This window comes from Polypterus senegalus, chromosome 1 (genome assembly GCF_016835505.1).
Source record: "Polypterus senegalus isolate Bchr_013 chromosome 1, ASM1683550v1, whole genome shotgun sequence".
NCBI lineage: Eukaryota > Metazoa > Chordata > Cladistia > Polypteriformes > Polypteridae > Polypterus > Polypterus senegalus.
In genome coordinates this window covers 196,250,951-196,278,139 of record NC_053154.1, presented here as the reverse complement: position 1 = coordinate 196,278,139, position 27,189 = coordinate 196,250,951, and the positions used below count along the sequence as shown (strand labels likewise).

The 27,189-nt window shown below is 36.5% G+C and overlaps 1 protein-coding gene across 2 annotated transcripts in view; it reads right to left on the bottom strand.

Moving 5' to 3' along the window:
• dis3l2 (DIS3 like 3'-5' exoribonuclease 2) overlaps positions 1–27,189 on the bottom strand; it is a 516,063-nt gene that overhangs the window by 226,836 nt on the left and 262,038 nt on the right. For both annotated transcript variants that reach the window (XM_039766315.1, XM_039766323.1), the window contains exon 10: positions 21,616–21,695. In XM_039766315.1, the coding sequence (XP_039622249.1) occupies positions 21,616–21,695 (80 nt within the window). The remainder of the gene's footprint in view (positions 1–21,615; positions 21,696–27,189) is intronic.

Sequence of the window (27,189 nt, the reverse complement as noted above, 5' to 3'; positions counted from 1 at the left end):
TCACCTGTTCTTTTCTGTACAATGCTTAAAATGTTCCATTCATTGCATGTGTCATGTAAATATGCAGTCTGTAATCATCTTTACTGTTTTATTAGTTTGAGTAAAACATGGTTCAGCCATAAGGCCATTTTAATATACTGAAAAAATAACAATAAATAGTGTAATACTTCATTCCCCATCCACAGTGAAACTTGCAAACAAATTCTTGACTGTAAAAACCTCTGAAGCTGATTTTACTTCTGCTCGCTTGCTACGGTTGTACATACATACATAGTGCTCACTGGAAGCTTAGGATTTGTGGTTTGTTCTACTGTTTATTTGGGGTTTATTTAATTACTTAATGGTTCCAATTTATAAGTCCCCAATTTACCTGAATTAAACTGTTGTTTCTACACACTAAGGCTATTTCAATTTATGTATTGCTTTTAGTTCTAAACCCTCCAAAACCTTGTACTGTAAAAGTACAATATTATAAATCAATGTGTTACCTGAAATTTTATTGAAGTTGCCATTTTTACACTTTATGCCACATGGTGAAATTATATTCTTACCCTGTCTGAATTCAAAAGATTACAGTTCCCTGTAAAATTGTGTTTTCCAAAGACCATCAACAAAGGCCAAGGTCAGTCAATAAGAAAAGCAGGAATTGATCTATGGCAAAAAATGTTTTATTCCTGGGTAACTGAAGCATGTTCAAGATTAAGTGGTTCCAGTGAAAACCTGCAAGTAAGTACTCAGTTAGTTACATAGTACTTTTGATTCATCTGATTAACTGATGGCACTTGTTTTAGAAAATTAAACACACCTAGTTTAAAAATAAAACACAAAATATTTAAATATATACATGCAAAAGGAAAGGGGAATGTAATTTTCTTTCAGTGTAGCAATGTCTTGAAATATCTTTGTGTACAGACTTGTATGCGAATTTTGTGTAGAAACAGAGACATAAATTCCTGCTATTGAATCTAATTGGGTAGCAGAATGTTGACAAGCATTTTTATGGACAAGAGGTGCATCTGTGTGCACAATCAGCAGTAAATTTATTGTGTATTTAAAATACAGCTTCAGTCTGAAAAGTATGCATAAACGTCTGCATATAATAAAATTGTTAGAACTCTTAATACAATAATAAAGTTAAAAAACAGAATTCCATTTTTAAATATTGTCTTTAAATTGCCTCACCTAGTTTTTAAATAACTATAACTCAAAATGCCTCTCAATTGTTGCCTAAAACTAGCCCTGTATTAATGTAGTTAGAGCAACAGCTGTCAAACTGTACAGTGCACAAGCAGGTGACAAGTAATATGTGAATGAAAACAATGAAAAAATAAATTAATTAATTACTGGAGAAAAGGTGGCTGAATAAGCATCTCCATGCCCTGCTGTGTTTGAAGTGTACTTTTCACAGTCTCATGGTAATCCTGCTTCAAGACTTTACTTCTTCTTGTACCATTTTTTTTTTTTTTATTTGAAGAAAATTACACTCCATACGGTCAAGTCTAATTTATACAATGAAGAAGATAACATTTCATACAATCAATTCATACTCAACAAAGGAAAACAGAATTCAAACCCGGCCTGAGAGAAAGACAGGTGAGCCAACAGCATGGGCAGAAATTTAAAAACAACAAAGAAGGGAGAATGTCCTTTATCCCGATATAAACACTTATTGCAAAAGTTTATTAATTACTGTATATCTTTAAAAAAAATGGTTTGAACAGATCCTCTAAGCTAGAATGTTTTTTTCCACCAATTTCAAATAGTATAGAACATCAGTTACTCTGACTTATAAAAGGTGGGTTGGAATTCTTCCACTTGAGCAAGATAAATTTACGTGCTAGTAGTATGGTATAAGCCCATCTGGGAGTACACCAAATATGGCTGTTAATGGGTTAGGAGTAATTGTGACACCAACGCAGTCTGACAGGCATTCAAAGATTGTTGTCCAAGAGGATATTAATTTGTTACACTACCAAAATCTGTGGATCATGGAGGCTGGAGCTAGATTGTCACTTTCTCAGGCTGGATGTTGCCCTGAATATATTTTGGACAATTTTAAACAAGATAAAAGTGATCAGTGAAGGATTTTAAATCGAACGATTGAATGCTTTGTCCATATGGAGCAATAATGTATTCTATGCATGACAGCCTGCCACTCCTTTTCTGAGGTATTAAGTGAAAAATCTTTTCCCCACTGTACCCTAGGATCTTTGAAAGGAAGAGACTATAAGAAGTTTTAACATATTGTTAATATTCTGTCTCAGTCTTCAAGGCTGATCAGTATTCCTTCTAGAATAGAAATAGGTGGGAGGTATGAAAAATTAGCCAGGTTCTTTTTAGAAACTTTTCTGATTTGAAAATAGTGGAAATATTGTGTTGCTGGGAAGGTAAATTTGAAGGATACATATTATACTGTGTGTGTTTGAGAGGGCTAAAAAAGGTAATTATCATGTAGAGGTGCAACAGGTAAAAGCTTCCTTGCCTTTAAGTGCATCCTGCCTTAGTTCAACATTCTGAGTGACTGATGGACAAATTAATTATTGCTATAATTTTTATTTACTGGGGCACAAAGCAAAGAGGTAGAGCAAGATTTTATTTCTATTCCAGACCAGGTGTGTGTATATTCATCAATATGTGCCAATTGCAAGGTTTTTATAGCTTGTATATTTGCTGCCCAGAAATATAACTGAAAAGTAGGTAGTGCAATGCCACCTTTAGGTCTTTGCATAAATTGTCTTTTGAATGTGTAGATGTATCAGATTCCAGATAAAGTAGGTGATAATTGAGTCCAATTTCTTAAAACATGATGTGTTAATGTATATAGGAATGCTCCAAAATAGAAAAAGAAGCTTGGGAAGGATGTTCATGTTAACAGCACTGACTCTCACTTTTAATGCAAGATGCAGGGCAGAGCATCTATTCATATCTTGTTTGATTTTTTTCCATGCTGATAGCAAAATTGTGTTGAAAAAGATCTTTATATTTACTTGTGATGTTTACCCCTAGATACTTAAACTGTTCTAATGAAATAAACAGAAGATGTCCAATCTAGTATTCTGTGCTAGAGAGGTTACTTGAAAAAACATACTTTTATTCAAACTGATTTTAATTCCAAATATTTCATGCTAATTCAAAGTCTGTGTCTGCTCACATTAGGTCCATGGTAACAGGCTACATTTTGATCCCTACCTCTTTCAACCAATCCATGTCGGTATTGAGACTGCTGGGAACCACGCACCAATAGTTATAGATTTTTGCGAAAATAAAGCATCCTAATATGTGGATGCTGCCTTTCTCACTCCTCATTGCTTTCATTTCAAGTTCAGTTCACAGTTGTTACAATATTTTTAGTTTTCATAAAATACTTTGGTGTAGGGGCAGCACGGTGGTGCCTTGCAGTAAGGAGACCTGAGTTCACTTCCCGGGTCCTCCCTGAGTGGAGTTTGCTTGTTCTCCCCGTGTCTGTGTGGGGTTCCTCCAGGTGCTCCGATTTCCTCCCACAGGTGCATGTTAGGTGCATTGGCGATCCTAAGTTGTCCCTAATGTGTGCTTGGTGTGTGTGTGTGTGTATGTGTGCCCTGCCTTGCACCCTGTGCTGGCTGCGATTGGCTCCAGCAGACCCCTGTGACCCTGTGTTAGGATATAGCAGGTTGGAAAATGACTGACTGACTTTGGTGTATCATAATTTTTAGAATAGTTTTAGAAATGGCCAAACTAATGCAGAAGAATACACAGTGAGGAACAAATACAAATGTTAAGGACTATCAATAATAAAATAAACATATCAACATTTTATTTAAATGTTTATTAATATTAATTAACGATGTTACGTAACCTTCATTATTCCTTAAAAACTAAAGGACAGGAAAAGACTGAATATAAATGCAGAACTATGCCAAGAAGCAGACTCAGCCTTCACATTGCCTTTGAATTATTTTCCTCTTTTATGACCTTAAGTCATATGTAACTTGTGAGCTTTCTTTTTTTAATTCTTTTTATCTGAATTAATACATAACTGCATATACTTTGCAAATTAAGGACATTAAGGTTTTCTATTTTTTTATTCCATACTAAAGAAAATGTATTTTTAGATGTGCCTAGTAAGAGTTTAGTACTTAAAAATTTGACTCTAAAGATGGTGGTACTTGAAGCTATTTTCATTCCTGAAGGAACAATGCCTACCTTGGCCTAGAGTTATCACACAACATTTGTTCAAACATGTACTAATAGTGCCTGGTAGTAAAACATCTGATTTGAATAAAAGTTCTGCTAGTATCCAAAATGTACGTTTTGTTTTATTTTTATTATTTTTAATTATTTAGCATACGTCTTTATCCATGAAAATTGACAAAGTATGTTATATCTATACTAATAAAAGGCAAAGGCCTCACTGACTGACTGACTCACTCATCACTAATTCTCCAACTTCCCGTGTAGGTAGAAGGCTGAAATGTGGCAGGCTCATTCCTTACAGGTTACTTACAAAATTTAAGCAGGTTTCATTTCGAAATTCTACGCGGAACGGTCATAACTGAATACTACTTACATACATACAGTATATACGGCCATAGCCTGCAGCTCGGTCGCCGTGTGAGGCTGAGTTGCGTCCCCCATCACCACGCCTCCCGCATAGTTGGCTGCCTGCCTATATTGCGCCCTCCATCCCCACACCTTCCATGTAATTGACTGCCTGCCCATATAAGGCCATCCGTCAGCAGCACTAATCTCTTATTTATAAACGGTGCAAATATATTCACATGTACTTAACCTAAATTACAACTATATACAAATATTAATTAGACACCCAGACACACACATTCCCCAGTCCTTTATCTGAACTTTCTGAAGTTTATAATCTCACGGCCTGGGAAGTCTGCAGTGAATCTGGCGACCAATCCTGATATGCGCCACAGATGCGTTTACTTAATTTACATGTAAAGAAGCGATTTCACCGGCTCAGCGACATTTTCTTTAATATACTCGCAGGCAAATCCACAACTTCATAGAGACGCTGCCGAAAACAAAAGAATGCAAGAAAGCAAGGTAAAGAAACCGAAAGAATCTCTTCTTTATAAACGGCGCAAATATATTCACATGTACTTAACTTATATTACAATTTCTTATTTATAAACGGCGCAAATATATTCACATGTACTTAACCTATATTACAACTATATACACATACAAATTAGACACCCCGACACACACAATCCCCACACGTTCCCCAGTCCTTTATCTGAACTTTCTTTTAAAAGTTTATAATCACGCGGCCTGGGAAGTCTGCAGTGAATCCAGCGACCAATCCTAATGTGCGCCGCGGACACATTTACGTAATTTACATGTAAAGGAGCGGTCTCACCGGCTCGGCGACAGTTCCATTATTGAAGAATGAAGTCCGTCTCACCTGGGTGACTCAGCGTTAGTGTCCATCTATGGCCGGTGCCCGCTCCACAACAGACAAGTAAAGCTGTCAGCTCTGCTCTATGTGTACCCAACCGTCCTTATTACAAAGTCAGCCTTGCTTTACCGCTGGTTATGTTATTTTTTAAATTTTTCATAACTTCTTTAACACACTACTTTGCTGCAAAGCGCGGGTATTTTGCTATCTACACATATAAAAGGCAAAGCCTTCACTGATTCATCACTAATTCTCCCACTTTCCATATATGGGAACATATGTGGGAAGCTGAAATTTTGTGTGCTCATTCCTTGCAGTGTACTTATAAAAGTTAGGTATGTTTCATGTCCTATTACAACACCCAAGCGGGGGAAAATGGGTGTACCCCCTAAACTGTATATATAGATAGGGGAAACCCCTCCTTACTATTTCTGCTACTTCCAATTTTCCCATGCTCATCCTTTACACTGTACTTACAGATGTTAAGTATGTTGCATTTCGTATTGTGCTCCGTAATGAACTTTTGAAAGTAACGTCTTCTTTTTGGCGGTTCTCATCATTACGCCATAAGGAAGTTTAGGAACTTCCTTGCTATTTCCACATGGTCGCTGTCCACACACCGACCACGTGGTTGGCTCCCTGCCTATAAATATTAACGACATCCTGTGCTCATGTGCCTCCTCACTCGCTTCCTTACTGTCCTCAGCTGTTCATGTTCACTGTTCCCTTCTTCTTTACTCCACCGCTTCAAGCCTGTTATTGTTCGCCTTGCTTCACGTCTGCCTGCTGGTGACTCCTGCCTTTTCGTTTACTTCACCGCTTTACAACAAAACTTACAACCACCAAAACTTTGTAATGGCACCAGGCTTTAGATCGAATCTCTGCACAAGAACCTCATTGAGACAACTGTCTTCATTGAAACAGGCTCAGAGAAGACTGTATTTATTCCTCACATCCCTCTCATACCCTCTGACCTCCTATTCCAGTTCAAACGCCTCCAATTTCCAGTAAGGGTCTGCTTCGCTATGACAATAAATGAGACACAGGGCCAGACTCTAAAAAAGGTCGGCATTGACTTGACACAAGATTGCTTCTCACTTGGCCAACTGTACATTGCATGCTCAAGAGTAAGCTGAGCAGACATTTTAGCGCCTGAGGGCAGACCTTCAAGCGTTGTTTACAAAGAGATCCTTGCATCCTAAAAATGTGTATTTCTCATACACAACATTTACAATCATACTCATCATTCTCAATACTAAAATAAGCCTACAACAATTATATTGATAATCACGTTACGTTATTTTTAAAATGTTACCTTTTTTTCATAACTTCTTTAACACACTACTTCTCCGCTGCGAAGCACGGGTATTTTGCTAGTATAAGATAAATTAGAAGGTACAAGCATCAAAAGCAAAAGAGAACAAGACTAAAAAATCAAGAAAGAGACAGCAGTACTACTATATAATTACTAGTTAAAACTTTACAAGCATTTAGAATATTTTAACAATCTATAAGAGAATAGGCTGTTCAACTCAACAAAGCACACCAGTCCTATCTACTTAATTCTTCTAAAATAAAATCAAGTCTAGTTGAGAAATCATTCCCTAAATTATGTAAATTGATTAAAATTACAAATGTTTGTGTACCCACTGGGAAGACATAGAAAAAAAGTGTACTGCATTTGTAATTATTCTTTTTTGCTATATATGTTAATAATTTAAGTTTTATTTTTTCCCTGTATTGCTATACACTGCACAAAAAAATTGTTTTTCTTTCAACTCTTTCAGCTGAGGCTCTGCAGCATTTTGGTTCAATAGTCTAGTAGCACTTGTGCTCCTATTATGTACAAACTGTTAGTTCTTCAAAATGCAAAGTTAATAAAATGGACAACACCAATAAATTAAAATGATATATAGAAAAGCAATCCTTTAACTATTTTCCTATCACAAGCATGAAAACATAAGCTGAAACTTATTATTTACTGAAGCTTCATTATAGGCTCATTAAAGTTTAAAAGGGTTCCAGTTACTACACAAGAACCACCCAAACTGTGAAATATCATGGTGGTTTCAAGAGCATTTAGGGAATGTGTGTGGAGAATAACTGAAATTAAACTGGAGTACAACTTATCTATATTTCCAGTGCTCTTTAATATGTGTTTTTTAATGTTTGTTTAAAACAACAGGCCTAGTATGACTTGTTTATTTCTAAAAACCCAAGACCTCAGAAAATAAGTTTTCTCCTGGATCTGTGTGGACATCACTTTTTTTATACATGTACTAGTTGAACACATGAACTTCCTTTCCTGAAACAAAAAGGAATTTAACCAATGCAGGAATGTGATGAAACACTTAAGTAAAAGACCGAATTACTATAAGTCCTGGTCTTGTGTAAAAGAGGGGAGGAGGCACTTGTTAATCTCTGGAAATTATGTTCATCAGGGTAAGTAATTTGTGCTGTTTTGGGTATCAGGGGTAGTAGCATTAATGAAATGTTGTTCTTTGTCTGTTTAAAGGTATGAATGTGTTAAGTTTGTGCGATTCAACAAAAAAGGTCTGTCTGTCCATGCAGTGGCTATACAAGATTGGAGGAACTCTCAGAAAGTGGGGGCCCATCTTGGAGTGTTGGAAGTTCCAATACTGAACCATTTGGTTGGGCATAATGGCCATTTGTGTGAATGAAAATCTATGTTAGGACTGCAGTGTTTGTCGCACCTCTATCCTGCAGTGAAAGCAGCTATCATTGGCATGTGGAATCTGTGACACTATACACGGCGGCCACAGTTGTAGTTCCTCCTATGACCTTATTTGTCACAGTGTTTTGCAATGCAGTTCTTATCATGTCAGAGATGATTATCAATAGAGACTGTCACAGATGCAAAAAGTAAGGAGCTGTTGATATTGTGAATATGTTGTAAATGATTTATTCCTGCAGTTCAGCCTGATCTTGCAATTTGGTGTGTACAGTCGTGTGTTGCTATCTCATTGTGACAGACAGTGATGTGAGGTCACAGATCATGTTTTTCATGGTCAAAAAGTGTGTATGACTTCATTATGTGAGCAGAGTGTAGGTTTGCACAGGTAGCTGTCAGTGTTTGTCATACCAGTGTTGTGTTTCTCATAGTTGATGTATTTGTCATTTGTTTGTAGAATGTGTTTTGGTATCAAAGGTGGTCTCAGTCGTAGTTCCTATTGTTACTCTGACAGTGCATATCACTGTGTTTTGCAATGCAGCTTGCATGTTGAACTTGACCCTCATTGTGTCTATTCCTTTGTTTTGTTTTCATTCCAGACATGGGCCAATCTTGTTTGGTTATAGTTTTCATGTCAGCTATGTCATGCACAAGCAGCCATACAAATCCTGTCAGGCAATGCATACTGTTGCATCTTCAATAATCATGAAGTTTCGGGGTCACTGTAGGACAGATGTCCAAAACGTTTGTTCTGTTGCATGTGTTATGGCATAAGCTGTTGACTAAGACCAAAATTAGACTTCAAAGTCCAGGTGTGCCTGTGTTGCTGAGTGACAAACAGACAACCCATACAATTTTATATATGTGGATTAAAACATGCATCCTGTAATTAGAACCATAACGTGATATGTTTCAATGTATCTGTACCCTATATTGTTGTAAGCAAGAGAAACCATAGTGTTCAGAAGATGAGCATGAAAATGTCACATGTTGCTCTGGCTTTGGCTTGATATCTCATATAACCATTTCTGTCTTCTTTTCTAGTCAGAGCAGATTGTAATTTGCAAAAACAACTGCAGCAAAAACAAAGTGTTACAAAGGCCAGAAAATGCAAGTGGCACAAATTTAAGAGAGACAAAGAAAATATGAGGGGACAGCAAATCAGTATGTACAGAAAAGTGAGGTAAAAAAACCAAAAAAAAAACAAAATGAAACAAGAATGCTGGCTGGGGGAAAAGAACTTGTCAATCATGTCTGCATTGAAGTTTAAAAACTGAGTGGAATTCAGAAGCTACAAAATTAGTTTTGCTTTATTTTTAAATATATGGATACACATTTAATAGTTTTGTTTGACATGATAATATTTCTGTAATTCCTGAATTAAATGTAATGAAAATCCAAATAATGTTTTTTCATCTTGTATGCTTTAATCCTAGGGCAGGCCTCTGGCACTCAGTACATATGTATATTCCTGAACAGTAGAATATTGAATTCTAACTACTGTAATAAAATAGATATGCCAGAATGCTTATAGCCACTATGCCAAGTGAATGATCTTTTTAAGCAAAAGTGTAAACCAAATAGGACTGTTTCAGTATACTCCGATACAGCAAACAATCTTAAGTAGGCATACTGATTATTATTGCAGATAATAACTCAGATAAATATAAAGAATAAAATTATGCTATGGATGTATTCTGTTCAAAGTGAATATAATTCCTGTATCAAACAATATGAATACATGTATCCATATCTTTAGATCTTCCTAATATGTATGTATTTATGTACATTATATACCACATACAAACACACATTGTCTTTTTGGTTAAGCATACAGAGTGTTAATATTTGTTTTATTTAATAATACTGCATTTAGTTTTGAATACAGATAAACAAACATACAGTGCTCTGGGGTTGGCAATAGGAAGTGAAAGCTAAGTAAGCTGCACTCATTAAAGACAATTAGTTTGACGTTTTTCCAGAATGCAAAAGTAGTATGAGAAGAACCAGCTTCCTGTTTTTTTAAACAAATTGAGCAAGCATTTCACCATGAGATCAGTATGCAACCACAATTTTCCCACTAGCCCCTTCAACCCTGAAAATCAGTTTTACCGATGGGGAATTTAAGTGCTTTACAAAGCCTCTCCAATTTGTCTTTCCCTACAAATGCTGCACTTTCCTGACTTTCCATAGGACCACCTAAACAGCTATTCAATAAAACCAGCATGCAAAGAGACTACAAGTTAAAAAAGTACATGTTCTATGCAATCCATTAACTGAAATTCCACAAGAAGAGATTGTACAAAAAGAAAATTAGTTTATACAAAACATGAGATGTAAAAGTACAGTTTTATATATACTGTATATATATAATGTTCACAAATTATTAAATGTCAAAGTTGCTCAGCAATATTTTGCATGTACATAGTTGTAAAATTACAGTGCTGTAACTATTAACAAACACCTAAGTTATATGTTTTTACCTGCCTGCACATAATGCAAAGAGAGAATTTCTCAGAAACTTAACATTTTTGTAAGCATTGCAATTATGAAGGTAAGTTTTTTTTTCACTGTTGCCGAAAACTGCTAATGTATTACTACAAAGTTCATTCTAACAAAGTGGTTCAATAAGAGTTGGTTACTACATACATGGCCCTTAAGCTGTACATTAATTAAGAAAGCTGAACAACAAAATGTATGCTTTCTAGAAAACTTACTTTAGTTTCAAAAGCATGCCTCTCATTAAAAATTTAAACTTATTTTTGCTTCATGGGTGGTGAAGTAGGGAAGAAATTATGCTCTGTTAAAGGTAGTCCAAAGCTAACAGCACATGAAAGACAGAAGCAATGATTACTACAAAAATAGAAAGTCTGAATAAAGTAAACCAAGATACAGTTACATTCACCCAAATTTCATTCATTTGTACAGTTGTTTTTTTTTTTATCCTTAACGAAAATGAAAATTTAAACATTCAGACGGCTTTTTCCTTTTTATGAGAGACTGGCTTAAATTACTTTCCTGAAAAAGGTTAAAGTATTAAAAATTAGCCCTTATGATACTTAATAAACCTATGAAGATTGTGAAAATTCATAAACCAAGGGATCACAGCTCCCAGATTGGTCTTTCATGGACCATAACAAAAGATGCTTTAAAATAGAAGCTCTTCAAAGCTCTCCAGGTCCCTAAACACTCTTTCCAGATTAATTTGCTTCTTATATCATGACTTCTGATCAACAACTACTTGTGGCATTTCGTCATCTACGTAGAACAGAAATATTTTAATTCACCTCTTGGCTTGGTCCCTGGGTAACAAGTGTTCCACAATATTTCCTTAAGTGTGAGCAAAAACAGACTTTGTTACTTTCATGTACGAAATTGATAAGAAGATGGTCTTAGAGTTCTTAGTTAGGAGGGGGTTAATTAAGGGAGATAATGATCATTTATTGTTTTGTTTATGGAGTAAAGATATTTTTTGTTCTGTGTGGAATACGTGGAAGGGTCATAGGACAGACAAATGACAGGAGAGATGCTTGACAGGATAGATTATTTATAAATGCACACATAGACATTCTGGTAATATAAGACATTATCTAAATGATAGTTTGTGAAACAGGTGCTAATAGGGACACAATGTCTTATTTACTTAATTTTCTAGAAGTAATTATTTTATAGGTACCACAGATCACATTTTGCCTGAAGAAGGGGCCTGAGCTGCCTCGAAAAGCTTGCATATTGTAATCTTTTTAGTTAACCAATAAAAAGTGTCATTTTGCTTGACTTCTCATTATATATATATATATATATATATATATATATATATATATATATAATGGCTAACATGGTACATCACCCTAGTACTAGGTACAATAGAGAAAGAGAGATCATGGAAAGAGTTAATATGAAAAATGGTAAACACACCCACACTATTAAGAAGCAGCATAGGTTTCTACATGTAAGAGGTAGAATCCTGATGCAAATTATTGAGGACAGGGATCTTGTGTTTTACCCAAGAGTGCTTGCTATTTAATTAAGAATTTCAGCTCTGGAACGTTGGGATATATACCATCTCTAGAGTGTGCTCTTGTGGAATTTTCCAAAATTCTAAAAGTAATTCCTGACTGATTGCCCATGAGATATATCCTGGTCAGATCCTGTTTAAAAATCTTCCTACCAGAGGAATATTAAGCAAAGAGAGGTGAGTTGGAGCAACAGCACAACTGGAATGATGGTGGTGTGACCAGAGCGGAAAGAAAGACGGTTTTAAGTGGAAGAGAGTTTTAGTGCTTGAGTCACATCTGTTTAAGACTATGGACAAGAGAGTAATCCACTTTACTATGACAAGAAAGAACTAAATCAAACACTTCTAGCCCTAGTGAAGGAGTTAGCAATTCTCTTCAATGGATTTGTTTGACTCCTCTGAATATCCCTCTCTTTGTGTGTCTTTAATATATTCTAAACTTTTTCAGACCAGGGACCCCTTAGAAGGGAGAAAAACAAATTACAAACCAAATCTGTACAGAAAAGCCAGACAAATCATTTATTATCACAAAATGCATAGAACGCTTGAAAGTAAACCACTGATGCAGATTGTTTAGATTTAGAACTGCACTACACCACATTTTTGCAAATGCTTTCAATAATTATATAACTTATAAATTAGCGGGATAGGTGTACTTGTACCTGATTGCACATTTTCTCAATTCTGGGAGAGATGTATGATGCACAGATTCTGAGATCATCTTCCACATGCAAACATACATTGTACTGTACTTTGTTTTGATAGCAGTCGGTACTGAGAATGAGGAGTCATAAAACCAAACTGTGATTATATTTGTCATATTTTCATTTTTTACCAGAAACTAGATTATTTACATATTACTGAAGAAATATACACTTTACAATATATACACTAGACCCTATCTGTTACTTCATTTTTTTTTCATCCAGTGTAGACAACAACCTTCAGTCCGACTGAACAAAGCAGAGTCATTGGTGACTGATGCTCATATAATCAACAGTATGTGAAATACAAGACTTCACAATCACTTTGTTTTGGGACAAAACATTATGGGAGCATGCACGCACACATTCATACATGAAATCGTCACTACTTGAAAACCATATGCCATTTGAACTTTTTTTTTTTTATCTTGCCTGTAGTCTGTGTTATGGTGCATGGTAGTGAAAACGCAGACAAAATTCTTCTTTTTGGGTACATACACCATCTGCCAGATCTAAACACTAGCGTGGCGAATTGCTCACGTACTAAGGTGACAATCAATTAGTCAGTGCAAGAGCTGTGAAAAACTCTCTGTTGTTACAGTATTCATTACTGCTCTTGTAAAAATAATTGTCAACTCAGAGAAGGAGAGGAAAGTTCGATGCACCACGTGAACGTCGCTGACAGAATAAAAATGAATAATAAAAAAAGTGCTAACTTTTACAACCAGCCAAAATAAACTCAAATAAAATGTATGTTATTATATCTCTCTATAAAAAAAAATGGAAGGAGACGAGACGTGATTTTCTCAGAGAGACACGTTCATGTTCCGCAAGACGAGTCTTTGAGCCAAAGAGATTTAACCACGCTTGGGGCCAAAAATAAAACAAAAAGTAGATGACAAAGTAGAACATTGTAAAGAATTCAAAAACATTGTCGCGGAACACATGCACAGCAGGTTACAGGTAATGGAAGTACGAAAATTCAAAAGTCTCAAAAAAAAGGATAGTAAAAATAACAGTGCAAACAAATGGAAATAATTATTCGGTGAAATAAAGGAACAGTGAAAAGAGATTGAATACATTGTTCGGATTTTAAGTCGAAGACTTGTAGATCATATAATTCGTGTTGCCATCAGGGAAAAAAAAAAAGTATTTTTTCTTCCCAATGAAGAGACGTATCAGTGAGAGTTAAAAGATTTGTTGTTTGGTGAAAGTGAAATCCCGCAAGAGAAATCATTTCTCATTTGTGTGAATGCTATTGTCAGATACATTTCTTGTAGAGAGAAAGAAATTATATTCACTCACTGTCAGTTATACGTTGCATTGTCACGGTGTAATTTCAAACATGGAATCAAAATTCAATGTGATATTGATGAAAAGGTAAAAACGAAATGAGATCGAATATATGGACATAGGTGATGCAGATGCAGATCATGCAAGTCAGCAACTGATTGAGCAAAGAGGAGGTTTAAAAAAAACTATTTGTTTCCCAGTGTATCACCGTTTAAAAGGGGGTTTCAGTGGCGCGAATGCGAGTCATTGGGGTGTGTTCAGTCCCCCCTTCACAATGTGAGCGGTTATAGTAATAATAGCAGCTCACTAATCAAAACACGGAATCCGTGGAACCTTTGGGTTATAAGGCAGCAGTTCTTATCTCTACTCCAATCAAGAATACATATCAACTTTCTGTCGATTGACATTTGAGATTGGGTTTTTAACTCATTGACAGCAACATGTAAACGGAATGATTTTTTTCTTTGTACATATCTTGAATAAAATCACACATGTTTATTTAATATATATAATATAAGAATATAAGTCTTCACACATTATACGCTTCATGTCATTATTAGTATAACATGAAAAAGTTTCTATTTTAGCAATGTGTTCAGCATTTCTTGCCTCACATTTCATGCCATCTTACACTTACACAGATTTTTGTAGACACGGAACACGCGTGAAATGTATGTATTCCAAATAACGATATACTATTACCCAAAACAACTCCAGGCACTTTACACTAAGATAAAGAGACTTTAGCTGGGAGAACTTAAGCTCCGTCAGGTTAATGGTGGGGGTTTTATGGAATGGGACAGCGGGCTGCTTGCTGCTTGTGCTGATCAACATATTTGCAAAACAAAAGACACTGATGAGGAGAGGTGCAAAGGAATATAAGGTGGTCCAGGATAACGAGTTTATTTGTAGGCTTCAGGGATCCTACTGTTAATCAATTCATTCATATACTGTATATGCTTAAATGATTCCTTTCCCCTTCCATTTACTTCCAGAGGAGTGACTTTTTTGTTCTGTTAGTTACGTTACCTAAAGCAGTAAGAGAAGGGCGTACCTTACATATAAAATATACAGTCACAAGCACATTATCTGTACCTTACATCTCACATCACCTCAAAGGAGTTTTCTTAGAGTGTAAGGAGATTTAAAATGCCTGTCAAGGAAACTCAAGTTAGACAAGCACTATTTTTTCTTAATATTTATTTTTAGTGTGATTTGTGGTTGTGGTTCTTATGATCATATGAACGAATGCCCATTCAAGACCACCTAAGTTTTCATTTACTTTGTCATCTGGCCAGCCTGTAGAAAAGAATTTTAAGAAGCCTTTTTTTTTTTTTTTTTAAAAGATACTGTTAAAAAACAGGTTATGTCTACTATATAAGCAATCTTTGACAGGAGGTGTAAAACAAATGTGTAGTCATATTTTATTATACAGAAAGGAAAAGCAACAGTGTTTAACTGCAACATGACAGTCTTGTGGTATATGGTTTTAACCTTTATACATTTAACGTCACTTCTCATGAGTACACCCTCTCCCCATTCACGCCGATTGCGAGCTTAAAAACAAGCATTTACCATAGAATATTTTTTGGGGTGAAAAAGAATTTTACCGGAACAACGCAATTAACCTCTACCTTTAATAAAGAAAATTATCAAGCTAGTAATTTACTCAGTAAGGCTTTTATAGTACAGTGAACTTCAGAGTACAGTTTCTACAGTAGAAATAATTATAGCATTGTTCTGCTTTTTACATCAAATTATTATGTTTTTATAATCTTTGCTTAGTGAATAGAATTGTTAAACTACAAAGCAGTTAAAAGTGAATAATAGAACACCGTAAAGTAGATATTCTTCACAGAATTGTAAATTTAATTAAAATATTAATAATTCAGATGCAGCTAATAATCACGCTACTCTTGTCACCAAATGTTAGGTATGACTTCAGGTTATGCTCTTCTTGTACCCCATATTTACTGTCTTTGTAGCATTTCTTAAAGCCTTTACCTGAAAGTGTGGTCTAATAGTGCTGAGATTATACTGAAAAAGCTTACTGATATAAACAACGAAATATCTAACCAATTGATATGAGAGAGAGAGAGAGAGAGAGAGAGAGGCATCCATCTGTACTTCAAGACAATTTGCAACATGTTTTTGTATCTTATTTTTTTGGTATCATTTTTACTTTTAACAGAGTTTTAATAAACTACAATACATCCAATTAGACATTTTCACTCAATGGCAACCATAATATAATCATACTAAATCTAGGTACTGTTCCATTGTGGTTTCAGAATTTTTCTTTACATCTAATATACTAGAAGAGGACAAAGCCACCAATAATTGTCTCTGAAATAACATGAAACTGACAAAAGCAATTACCACCCATTATTGTTTATTCAGTATTCAACAAAAATCACACTTTGTTTAGAGTTTTGATTCAAAACAATACTGTATTTCAAATAATGACATAAGTGAAAACAGCGTAGACAAAAATAACAGTTGCACAACCTTTAGAGGCAATCACTGCAAACAAGCTATTCTTGTTGCTCTAAAGGAGACTTTTGCACCAGTTATAAGGTAGTTTGGCCCACACTACTCCAGCTGTGTCAGGTTTGAAGGATGCCTTCTCCATAGTATTCAAATCAAGGCACCCTGTACCTGACACAGCAAAGTAGCCCCAAAACATAACTGAGCCCCTTCCATGTTTCACAATATGTATGGTTTTGTTTTCTGTGAAAAGCTTCATTATTTTTTGTCTTGATGTTGATGTGTCAAAAAACTCCAGTTTTATCTCATCTATATCTCTATATCTATCTCTCTATATCTCTCTTTATCTATCTATCTATCTATATATACATACACATCACTCATGTAAAGGCACGTAGCACACACAGGTCCTGTGCTCTCAGCACATATAAAGCGTATAAGGACAATATGTTATAGATGAAACGCCAACGACTAAGCAAAGAAGAAAGAGCAGCACGGAGAAAAGAGACCCAAAAGCGGAGAGAAAAAAGGCAGATAAGAGATTACGAAAGCAGTGGAGTTCGAAAGGCTCAAACAAACGATGGTGCAATACACATGCAGAGAAAGGTAAAGAATATGAAAGCAGTAAATTTCGAAAGTATTGTAGCGTCCCAGCCAGGTTGAAGCCTTTTTTGTTTTAAGTGACTGTCAGGTCTGATTGAAGGAGGGCGGAGTACAGCATGGAAGACTGATAGCGGGGTACTGATTGATGCAGTAAGGGGGGGCAAGACCCGGGGGATTAGGGGTTGGAGAGGGTGCTAGAAAGTTGTGTTTTTCAAGTAAAACTTTTTTGTCACTTTATTACGTCAGTTGCTACAGTATCAAAAAAAGATAGTAAAGATTGCATTAGCGCAAACAAAAGGAAATTAATCATCAGGACCAGGTGTAATTGAAAAAATAGCAGGACAAAGCGAGGTCAGAAATAAAAGGCAAAGAGCAGAAAACAGTCTTTTCTCCTTCGCATCATTCAATGCACAAAACGTAGATTTACACAATAATAATAATAATAATAATAATAATAATAATCACGGAGAAGCGATCACAATGCGAGCAGCAGAGACATGAAGTGGCAAAAAGGACAGCGGCTGTACAGGCTTTAAAATGATCGACCTCCCCCTTTCACAATGTGAGCAGCGTTATACATCCTGCAAGAAAGAGATTTAACCAGGCCCGGGGCCAGAAATAAAGGACAAGTATTGTTTTTACAACGTTATGCGAGACAAGGCAGTGAGCCATCATTTAAAACAAGTCCACGGACATCTAACCTAGCAGTTGTTGTTCCTTTAGAAGCAAAAGCTCCCTTGTTGGAATAAGTTCTTTTAATTTGCAGCATTTTAAGTAACCGAAAATATAGAGATATGATATTAAAGGGCGATATCCCTCCCATAGTGATTATGGCGGTACAAACAAAGAATCACGAGAGAATTATACTTAGCTTCCTGTAATGACGATTTTACGAGGTATAACAGATGAAAGGAAGCCATAGCAAGACAATATCAAGGTATGATCTTGATCTATAGAGTCTGCCATTTTTGTCACTGCGCTGAAAGGTTTTTCCGGATGGATGACATCATCCATCCATAGGCTTCAAAGGGTTTGGCAGCAGTTCAAGCCTTATATACTTGTTTCTCCACATGCTGGTCTTCTCTGGTCTCCAAACAAGAACAGTAAAAGCTCAAACCCCACCTCCAACAAGGACAGCACAATGCTCACACTGCAGTTTGTCTCATTCTCCAAACTGCTAGGCTAATGGTTTCTAAATGCAGCCTAGCCAGTGTGTACCATACTTGGCCTGCCTGTATGAATGAATCCATAACAATGTGCACAGAGACAGTGACATAAAACTTAATATTATAACAAACTGATTATAACACAACGCGGGCAACATTATATGTCCTGCGAGAAAGAGATGTAACCACGCCCGGGCCGGAAATAAAGGACAAGTATTGTTTTTACAAAAGTTTTTAAAGTAAAAGTGAAAATTCTGCATATGTAACAATTCCCATGAAATAACAATCTCTTTAAATTGTAAATCCAGTAAACCAAACACGGGGGTGGGCGAGCGAAGCCCCCTAGTATATATATGTATACAGTAATCCCTCCTCGTTCCAGAACACTCCACAAAAGGTGAAAATCCGTGAAGTAAAAACCATACGTTTATATTATTTTTATATTGTCACACTTGGGTCACAGATTTGTACAGAAACACAGGAGATTGTAGAGACAGGAACTTTAAAACACTGCAAACAAATATTTGTCTCTTTTTCAAAAGTTTAAACTGTGCTCCATGACAAGACAGAGATAACAGTTCCGTCTCACAATTAAAAGAATGCAAACATATGTTCCTCTTCGCGTCAGAAGCAGAGAATGTCAGAGAGAGAGAGAGAGAGACAGAGACAGAGAGAGAAAAGAAAACAATCAAAAATTAATAGGTATTAAGCACGCGAAGTATGCGAAGTATTAAGTATGCGAAGCACAGCCCCAGCAAAGCAGCCGCAAGGAAGGGAGCAATGTGAAGGCAGTCTTTCAGCATTTTTTAGAGAAGCATCTGTATCCTCTAGGCCAGTGTGCAAACAGCCCCTCTGCTCACACCCCTTCCGTCAGGAGCAGAGAATGTCAGAGACAGAGAAAAACAAACGATCAAAAATCAATACGTGCTGTTAGAGCTTTTAAGTAGGCAAAGCACCGCACGGGAAGCATATCGTATATCATTGAGGAGTTTTATTTAATACGTAATACGTGCTCTGGGTAGCTTCTCAGCCATCCGCCAATAGCGTCCCTTGTATGAAATCAATTGGGCAAACCAACTGAGGAAGCATGTACCAGAAATTAAAAGACCCATTGTCCGCAGAAATCTGCGAACCAGCGAAAAATCCATCATATATATTTAGATATGCTTACATATAAAATCCGCAACGGAGTGAAGCCGCGAAAGTCGAAGCGCGATACAGTGAGGGATCACTGTATATATTTATAAACAATTCTCCATTCTGGCCATGAAGATCTGAATATACATGGTGTTGGCCTCATGCTAAGCAAAGTGGCAGCTCAAGCATTGATTGGATGGAAACCAGTTAGTGAACGCATCATAACAGCATGATTTCAATCAACACATATGAAGATGACTGTGATACTAATTTATGCACTGACAAAAGATGCAGAAAATGTGACAGATAAATTTTTTGATCAACTGCAGGACACAATCAATGAGACTCCCAGTCATGGTGTAAGGCTGCTCATTCTTATTACATGTTAGGTAGAAGTACCACTTCTCCCAAACAGGCGGAGAGGATGCCACAATAGAAGACAGCACAGTTGAAGAAATTAATCATTGACTGGTAAGTGGCATTGCCCAAGTGTGGCTAGGTGATTCTTAAGGACCAAGATGTGTCAGCCTTTATGTGACTAGGTTATTCTCTTGGGAGCAAGGTAGCCTTTAGATCTATAGCATAGATAGGAATTTCTCTCAGCCAGCTCCTGTCACACAAGGTGTTCCTCAAGTTTCTATCCTGGCCATCTTTTACAAACATGATGTTGCATATCATTGTTATGCTGATGATACACAGCTGTGCCTCAAAGTTACTTCTGACATCACTTCATCTGTAAAAAAGCTGTTGACATGCTTTGAGGATATTAAATATTGGATGACACAATTTCTTGCAATTAAACGAAAATAAAACAGAAGTCATTATTTTTGATCCTACCGCATCTGCAGTTGAATTCGAAATGCAGTTAGGACCTTTGTCAGCAATAATTCTTAATGAAGTGAGAAACCTAGGCATCATCTTTGAGTTTTGAAAAACAAATCTCCACGGTAGTAAAGTCCAGTTTTACCAACTGAGGCAAATTTCTAAACTAAAATCCTTTCTATCACAAAAGGACTTAGAAACAGTCATTCATGCCTTTATTACATCTCGCCTAGATTACTGTAATTCCTTATATGTGGGTCTGCCAAAATCTGCTCTGTCACACCTTCATCTGGTTCAGAATGCTGCAGTTAGATTTTTGATTGGGTCGAGGAAAAGGGATCGCATATCCCCCATTTTAGCCTCTCTCCACTGGCTACTGGTGAGGTGTTGCATTGATTTTAAAATCTTGTTGTTTGTTTTTAAAGCCTTGCATGGACTCACTCCAAAATATATCTGTGACCTCCTTTACCCCTATGTGCCACCAAGAGCACTGAGGTCATATGGACGACTGCTCCATGTAGTGCCAAGATCTTGGCTAAAGTCAAGGGGAGACAGAGCTTTCTCAGTTGTTATGCCACGCTTTGGAATGACTTGCCCTTTCATATCAGGTCTTCATCCTCTATCGAGGTTTTTAGAAGTCGGCATAAGACCTACTTGTTTTCTTCCACCTTTCACTGTGTATAATGGGATTGTGGTGGAGGTTATAATTGGTTGTTTTATTAATATGCTTTTGCATGATTGTTTGTATTGTGTTTATTTTAATGCTTCTTTGTACAGCAGTTTGGCACAACCTCTGTTGTTTTAAATGTGTTTTTATAAATAAAGAATCTAATCTAATCTGTGTTACATCCTTTTATAGCCTTTTTTGACTTCTAAACCCAAACACTGTACACACTAAAAAAACTCTTTTATTTGCATATGTTTTTAGTATTTTGCATTTTTACTGAAGACTTTTCATTTTAAAGCAATCCAAAAATTGTTAAATACTAAAGTGTACTAAATGCTCACATTACATAACCAGAAATGTTTTTATGCATAAACAGTTTTCTACTTCCAAATAAAATAGCCATCACTGGAAGCTATACATTGATATATTGGTACATTTAAAAAAAAGATAAAAGGAATAAAAATAGCTCTGTTGGTAGTGCTATATTAACCCTTCTTCTTTAAAAGTTACAGACTTCTATGAACTCATGAGCTCCTAGTTTAATTCTAATGATATCTGGTAATTTCACTTCATAGGAAATTAGATTAAAACCAGTTGTACATTTACAGTTGTATGTACTCAAACTTACCATCTGCTAGTTGCTTACAAGACAAAGCATCATCAAGATCTCTAGCTGTGACTGGGTCAATGGTGAATATACATTCAGCCCTGTCCAGAAAAAATAAACCAAAGAACTTTGTCAGTAGCATGCATGCCAAAGAGGGACAAAAATCATGAAATAGAAAGGAACTCTGCTATTAAGTGAAAAATTGATCTATATAATTTGTTGATAATGCAAAGTTGACTGACTCCTTCCCTCACACACTCACTCTTCAATAAAAGCACTACCTCTCACTTAGTTAAAAAGCTGAAATTTGGCAGGATGGTACATCTAGGGCAAAACCTCTACAATAGAAAAACTAAATACCCCCAAAATCTCAAAAATGTCTTTACAGATTTAACTGAAATTTTGTTACATTATAGAAAAAAGAAAATTAGCTGACATGTTCTTTTTATTTGTTGATATTTATTAATATTATGCTAACTTACATGCTTTACACTGAGAGCATGCTTTAGATAAATGATGGATGCAGCAGATGTGATTGACAGGCCACACAAATAGCATAATAATCAATGATGTGGACAGATGACTTAAGATAGGGCAATGTTCTGGACAGGAAAAAACAGATGTGATCACATTGTGAAATGGAATGGAATGACAAAGTTCGGCAAAGCTCAAGAAAGATGCAAAGCTCATTGGTTGGCAAGCACTGTTTTTTTGCTGTGGACTACCAGCATTTTTAAATGTGTACAGGCTCTCATCTTGGTTATCTCTTCCACTCCATTGACCTCCAGTACAAAAAATTGAACCCCCTTCTACCCCCAGTCTTCAACTGCGATGCTGCAAGCACTAAGGGAGGGAGGTCTTAGATATTGGCACTTGAATTTCACTTGCACTTGAAACCACATCAATTGTTCAGTGATGCTCAAAGGTACAACTCCATGCTTCTCACTATGTTAATATGTCTGTAAGAAATATAGGGATTAGCACTTAAGTATCTTGACTTCAACCATTGAATTGCATATTTATTTAGATATGAGGATTTTAAAGGACAACTACATACAACTAAAGAAAAACATGAATAGAAACACTGTACATTAGTACAGTACAAACAAAATCTTACATATAAATGTCTACATGTGGAAGTGTGTGTGCCTGTCTGACCGGCCCAGAAGTGCGAGTCTACAGCATGAAGTTCAAAGAAAGTGACTCTGTCACCAAAGTGAAACCGCCGAGAAAAGAGAGAAACTCGCTTAGCCACTGATAGACAATGGAGGCGAGCATGTCGGCAAAACGAAACCGAAGAGAACCTTGCCTAGCTTCTAATGCACAAATGATGTGATTGATTGATTGAAGTGCCAGAATCTATGGTTTCTAGGAGCCCGGGCTTTTTACAGCACAGGCTTACACAACTAATAGTAAATATCTAAAAATGATAAGATACATATTCATGTTTCATGTTATTCCTATTTATCATCCATTTCAATTAAAAACAGTACCTTTTCCTGTAAAACTGTGCTTTGAAATGACCATCAACAAAAGCCAAGTCACTAGGAAAAGCAGAAAAAAGCAGGAATTGATCTATTGCAGGAATATTTTATTCATGGACAATTGTGTATAGCATGTTCCCAGTGACCTGACAATATTATTATATTACTTATCATTTAAGTCCTGGGTATGATGTTAAACTGCATCCATCCCTGCAAGCAGGCACTCCAACCAACAGGGAAACTTGGGGTTGGTGGCAAGATTGGCACTCCAGTCATGGTAAAAAACCTCACACTGTTCCTTTCCATCTCAACTAGTGTGGTACTGAGGTGTCACCTGTTGTATGGCTGCACTTGAGCCCTAATCTGGGATCCTGAGGTGGTTTGTCATGTGGTGGATGCGGCAACGCACTGTATCAGCGCATGCTCCTAACCTCCTCAAAGTATACTGGCAATGTTGAATATTATTAATGCCTTGCTATGAAACCATCTTTGTTCTGTTTGAGCTCATGTCCTGCCATGGTCACAAAAGTCCTGATGTTGGGCGTAAATTAGGGAGTTAAAAGGTCATCTTCAGCAGTAACTCTTGTGGGAATGATGGCTGCCACATTACAGAAATTTGTCAGATTGTTTAAGATGGTGACTACCAGGGGTTCAGTTACCTTGACAAAGAAATCTTAGTACATGAAACAATTTTTTTCTGATTTTGTCAGTAATTAACTTTTGTGTAGGAGTTTCAGTTCAAAATGGTGTGGAGTTTTACCGTTGTGTGGGCAGAAACGGAGCAGTTACCGTCATAGTTAAAGCCAATGACTATCACGTCAATTACTTTCATTTTAATCTTAACACACTGCAGTTAAACCAGCATTCAGTATTGATGCCAAAGGGAGAGGTATTAGGAGTTTAATAAAGTGGAGGAAAATGATGATAAAGATTATTGAAATGATTCTGCACTATCTGAACCCTGTTAGGAAGGGGAAATGATCTGTTTTTTCCCTACTGCAATCATGCAGAAGCCTCAGATTAAATTCACACAATGTTTGACTATTGACAGGATCTTCCAGAAGACTTTGAAAGCTATATCATGCATTAGCTTCTGCTCACAAAATTTATTTAATATGCATATTTACCATGTTATTAGTACCTTGGGATGGTTTGTGGCTTCCCTGAAACTGAAAAGAACTTCATTGGAAAGAGGGAGCAGATAATTTATTGTGCCTTGAGGCTGGGGGAATATTCAGTTTTGGGAACCTGAATGACACAAATTACATCCTCATTCATATTGTAGTAACCAAAAATAAGTAAATATATAAGCAAGCTCATAAGCACAAGTGGCCTAAATTAGTTTTTTTCTGTCAGGTCCCTAGGCTTTTCCTTGTGGCAGGGTAAGAAGTCCAGGAATATCAAAGTAGAACTGCTGCTTTACTATACTGAAAGAACCAGTTGAATGGGTATGAGGAAATAGTGAAGATTCCCCCAAGGCACAATACAATGGAGATGTACCAGGCACAGCAAAGAAGGTAAACACTTGGGACAGATTCAAAATACACTGGAGAAAGGACATGCCTTGATGTCTTATCCAGTTTGGAAGCTGGTTCAAGGCATAGGCAGAGTAGAAACCAGCATGGGTGCCATGATTTAGGGTGTGCCAAACCTCATCCAAGCACCACCCTCTTCCCATGCCAACAACAGTCCCCAACTCCAAACCCCCCCCCCACAATACAGATGTGCAGCAATCTCTAAGGGGGTGGGGCCGTCAATTTCATATGCAGTTGCGAGCATGGGTTCTCCAAATGGGGAACATAAGCGATCATCAATTTCAGATATGGCTGCGAGCACAGTGATCTCCATGGGGGAAGATCGTTGAATACATATACAGTTTTGAGCATGGCAATCACCAAGTTGATACCCCCACTTTGCCACTGCCATTGATTTCACATGCGTTTCCGAATGAGCAGATTTCTACATGTGGGAATCTCTCTTCAATGATATTTGTGAATGAATGAATAAAATGTAAATATTTTAAAATAAATGAGATTAATGACACATGACATATGCAAAGCATATTATATGAATCATAATCAATAATGTTTTTTCTGTCCTCCCTGGCCATCGGAAATTACTTTTATTCTATGTTAATTAGTAATGCCTAATTTCATTTTTATTAGTATTGCCTTATTTTATTTTTTCTATCTTCATCTTGTAAAGTACTTTAAGCTACATCATTTGCATGAAAACGTGCTATATAAATAAATAATGTTGCTGTCACAATCACTCCTAACCCATTAATAGCATATTTGGTGTACTCCCAGATGGGCTCAAAGTGAAGAAGGACAAACCAATCGTAATTGCCTTACCTCAAAACTAGTACACAGACTTATCTTGCTCAACTGGAAGAATCCCACCTGCCACCTTTAAGTCAAAGGGTAACTGATGTCCTATATATTATCATCTACTTTCTCTTTCAGCGGCTCCTGTTAGGGGTTGCCACAGTGGATCATTTTTTTCCATATTTTCCTGTCCTCTGCATCTTGCTCTGTTACACCCATCACCTGCCTGTCCGCTTTCACGAAGCCCACAAATTTCCTCTGAGGCTTTCCTCTTTTCTGATGACTTAGCAACTCCATCCTTAACATTCTTTGCCAAATATACCCAGCATCTCTCCTCTGCACATGTCCAATCCAACACTATCCCACCTTTTCAACCTGTCCAACCAGGAGCTGAACCTCTAATGTACCAATTTCTTATCCTGTCCATCCCTGTCACACCCAAATGCAAATCTTAACATCTTTAACTCTGCCAACCTCCAGCTCTGTCTCCTATTTTTTGGTCAGTGCCACCTTCTCCAACCCATATAACATAGCTGGTCTCACTACCGTCTTGTTGACCTTCCCTTTCACTCTTGCTGGTATGAACTCCTGAAACTCTTCTCCACCAACTCTACCCTGCCTATACTCCCTTCTTCACCCCTCATCCACACTACTCATTACTCTGTAATGCTGATCCCAAGTATTTAACTTCCTCCACCTTTGCCAACTCTACTCCCTGCATCTTCACCATTCCTCTGATCTCCCTTTCATTCACACACGTGTTTATCTACTGACCTTCATTCCTCTCCTCTCTAGAGCATATCTCTACCTCTTCATGGTCTCCTCTACCTGCTCTATTCTCGCTTCAGATCACAATGTCATCAGCAAACATCATAGTCCACAGGGACTCCTGTCTAATCTCATCTGCCAACCTATCCTATACTATCTGAAACTGGAAAAAATCTAATTCTTACTCAGAGGATCTGCTCAAAACTTTTTTAAAAATATGACAGGATCTAATCAATAACATTTTAGAATAATCTTCAATATTGGGGAAAAGAATACTCTTTCTTGCTGCTTTAAAGATTTGCTTTGTTGGCTGGTTCTTCTCTCTTTCTTTTGGGTGGTGGATGAATTTTGTTTTTTTTAAGTTTGATTTGATTATATGGATTGTTATTTGCTTTTAATTAAAATTAATAAAAAGGTAAGGAATCAATCAATCAATAATTGTTAAAAGGATAATCTATAACAATATGTTGTGCAAGGAATTATAGGCAGCAGAACAGCTGAGGTCTATTTTGATATTCACGCTTTAGAAGGTCACAATGCAAGTCATAAAATATTTAAAGATATTTAAAGAGTGACTTATTCAATGTCAAAGTTTGTACAATAAACAGCTCATGGTGTCACATCCTAAACGTAAGATAGCTAAACATTGATTCATCTAAAGACAATCCCAGTCTGTTTACTTAGTCGCAACTGAAAAATGCACAAGAAAAATAAAAAGTAAATGTCAAAAAAATAATGAAACCATTAGAAAAATACAAGCCAGTATTACAGTATACTCAGTATACCAATCATGCTGTTGAGAATGGATACCAAAAGAATCAATTGTTTTGCACTTTCAGCTTACTTATAGAAGAAGCATGTTTCTCTCTGATAAAAGCACTCCCTGCTCCACATGGTAAAAATAAAATGTTACACTGCTTAGCCTTTATGTTAAGTTGTGTACAATATGTGAAATTAACTCCTCAGTTTCACCAACAAGATGTAAAACTGTAGACTGTTTATGGTGAAATTAAAAA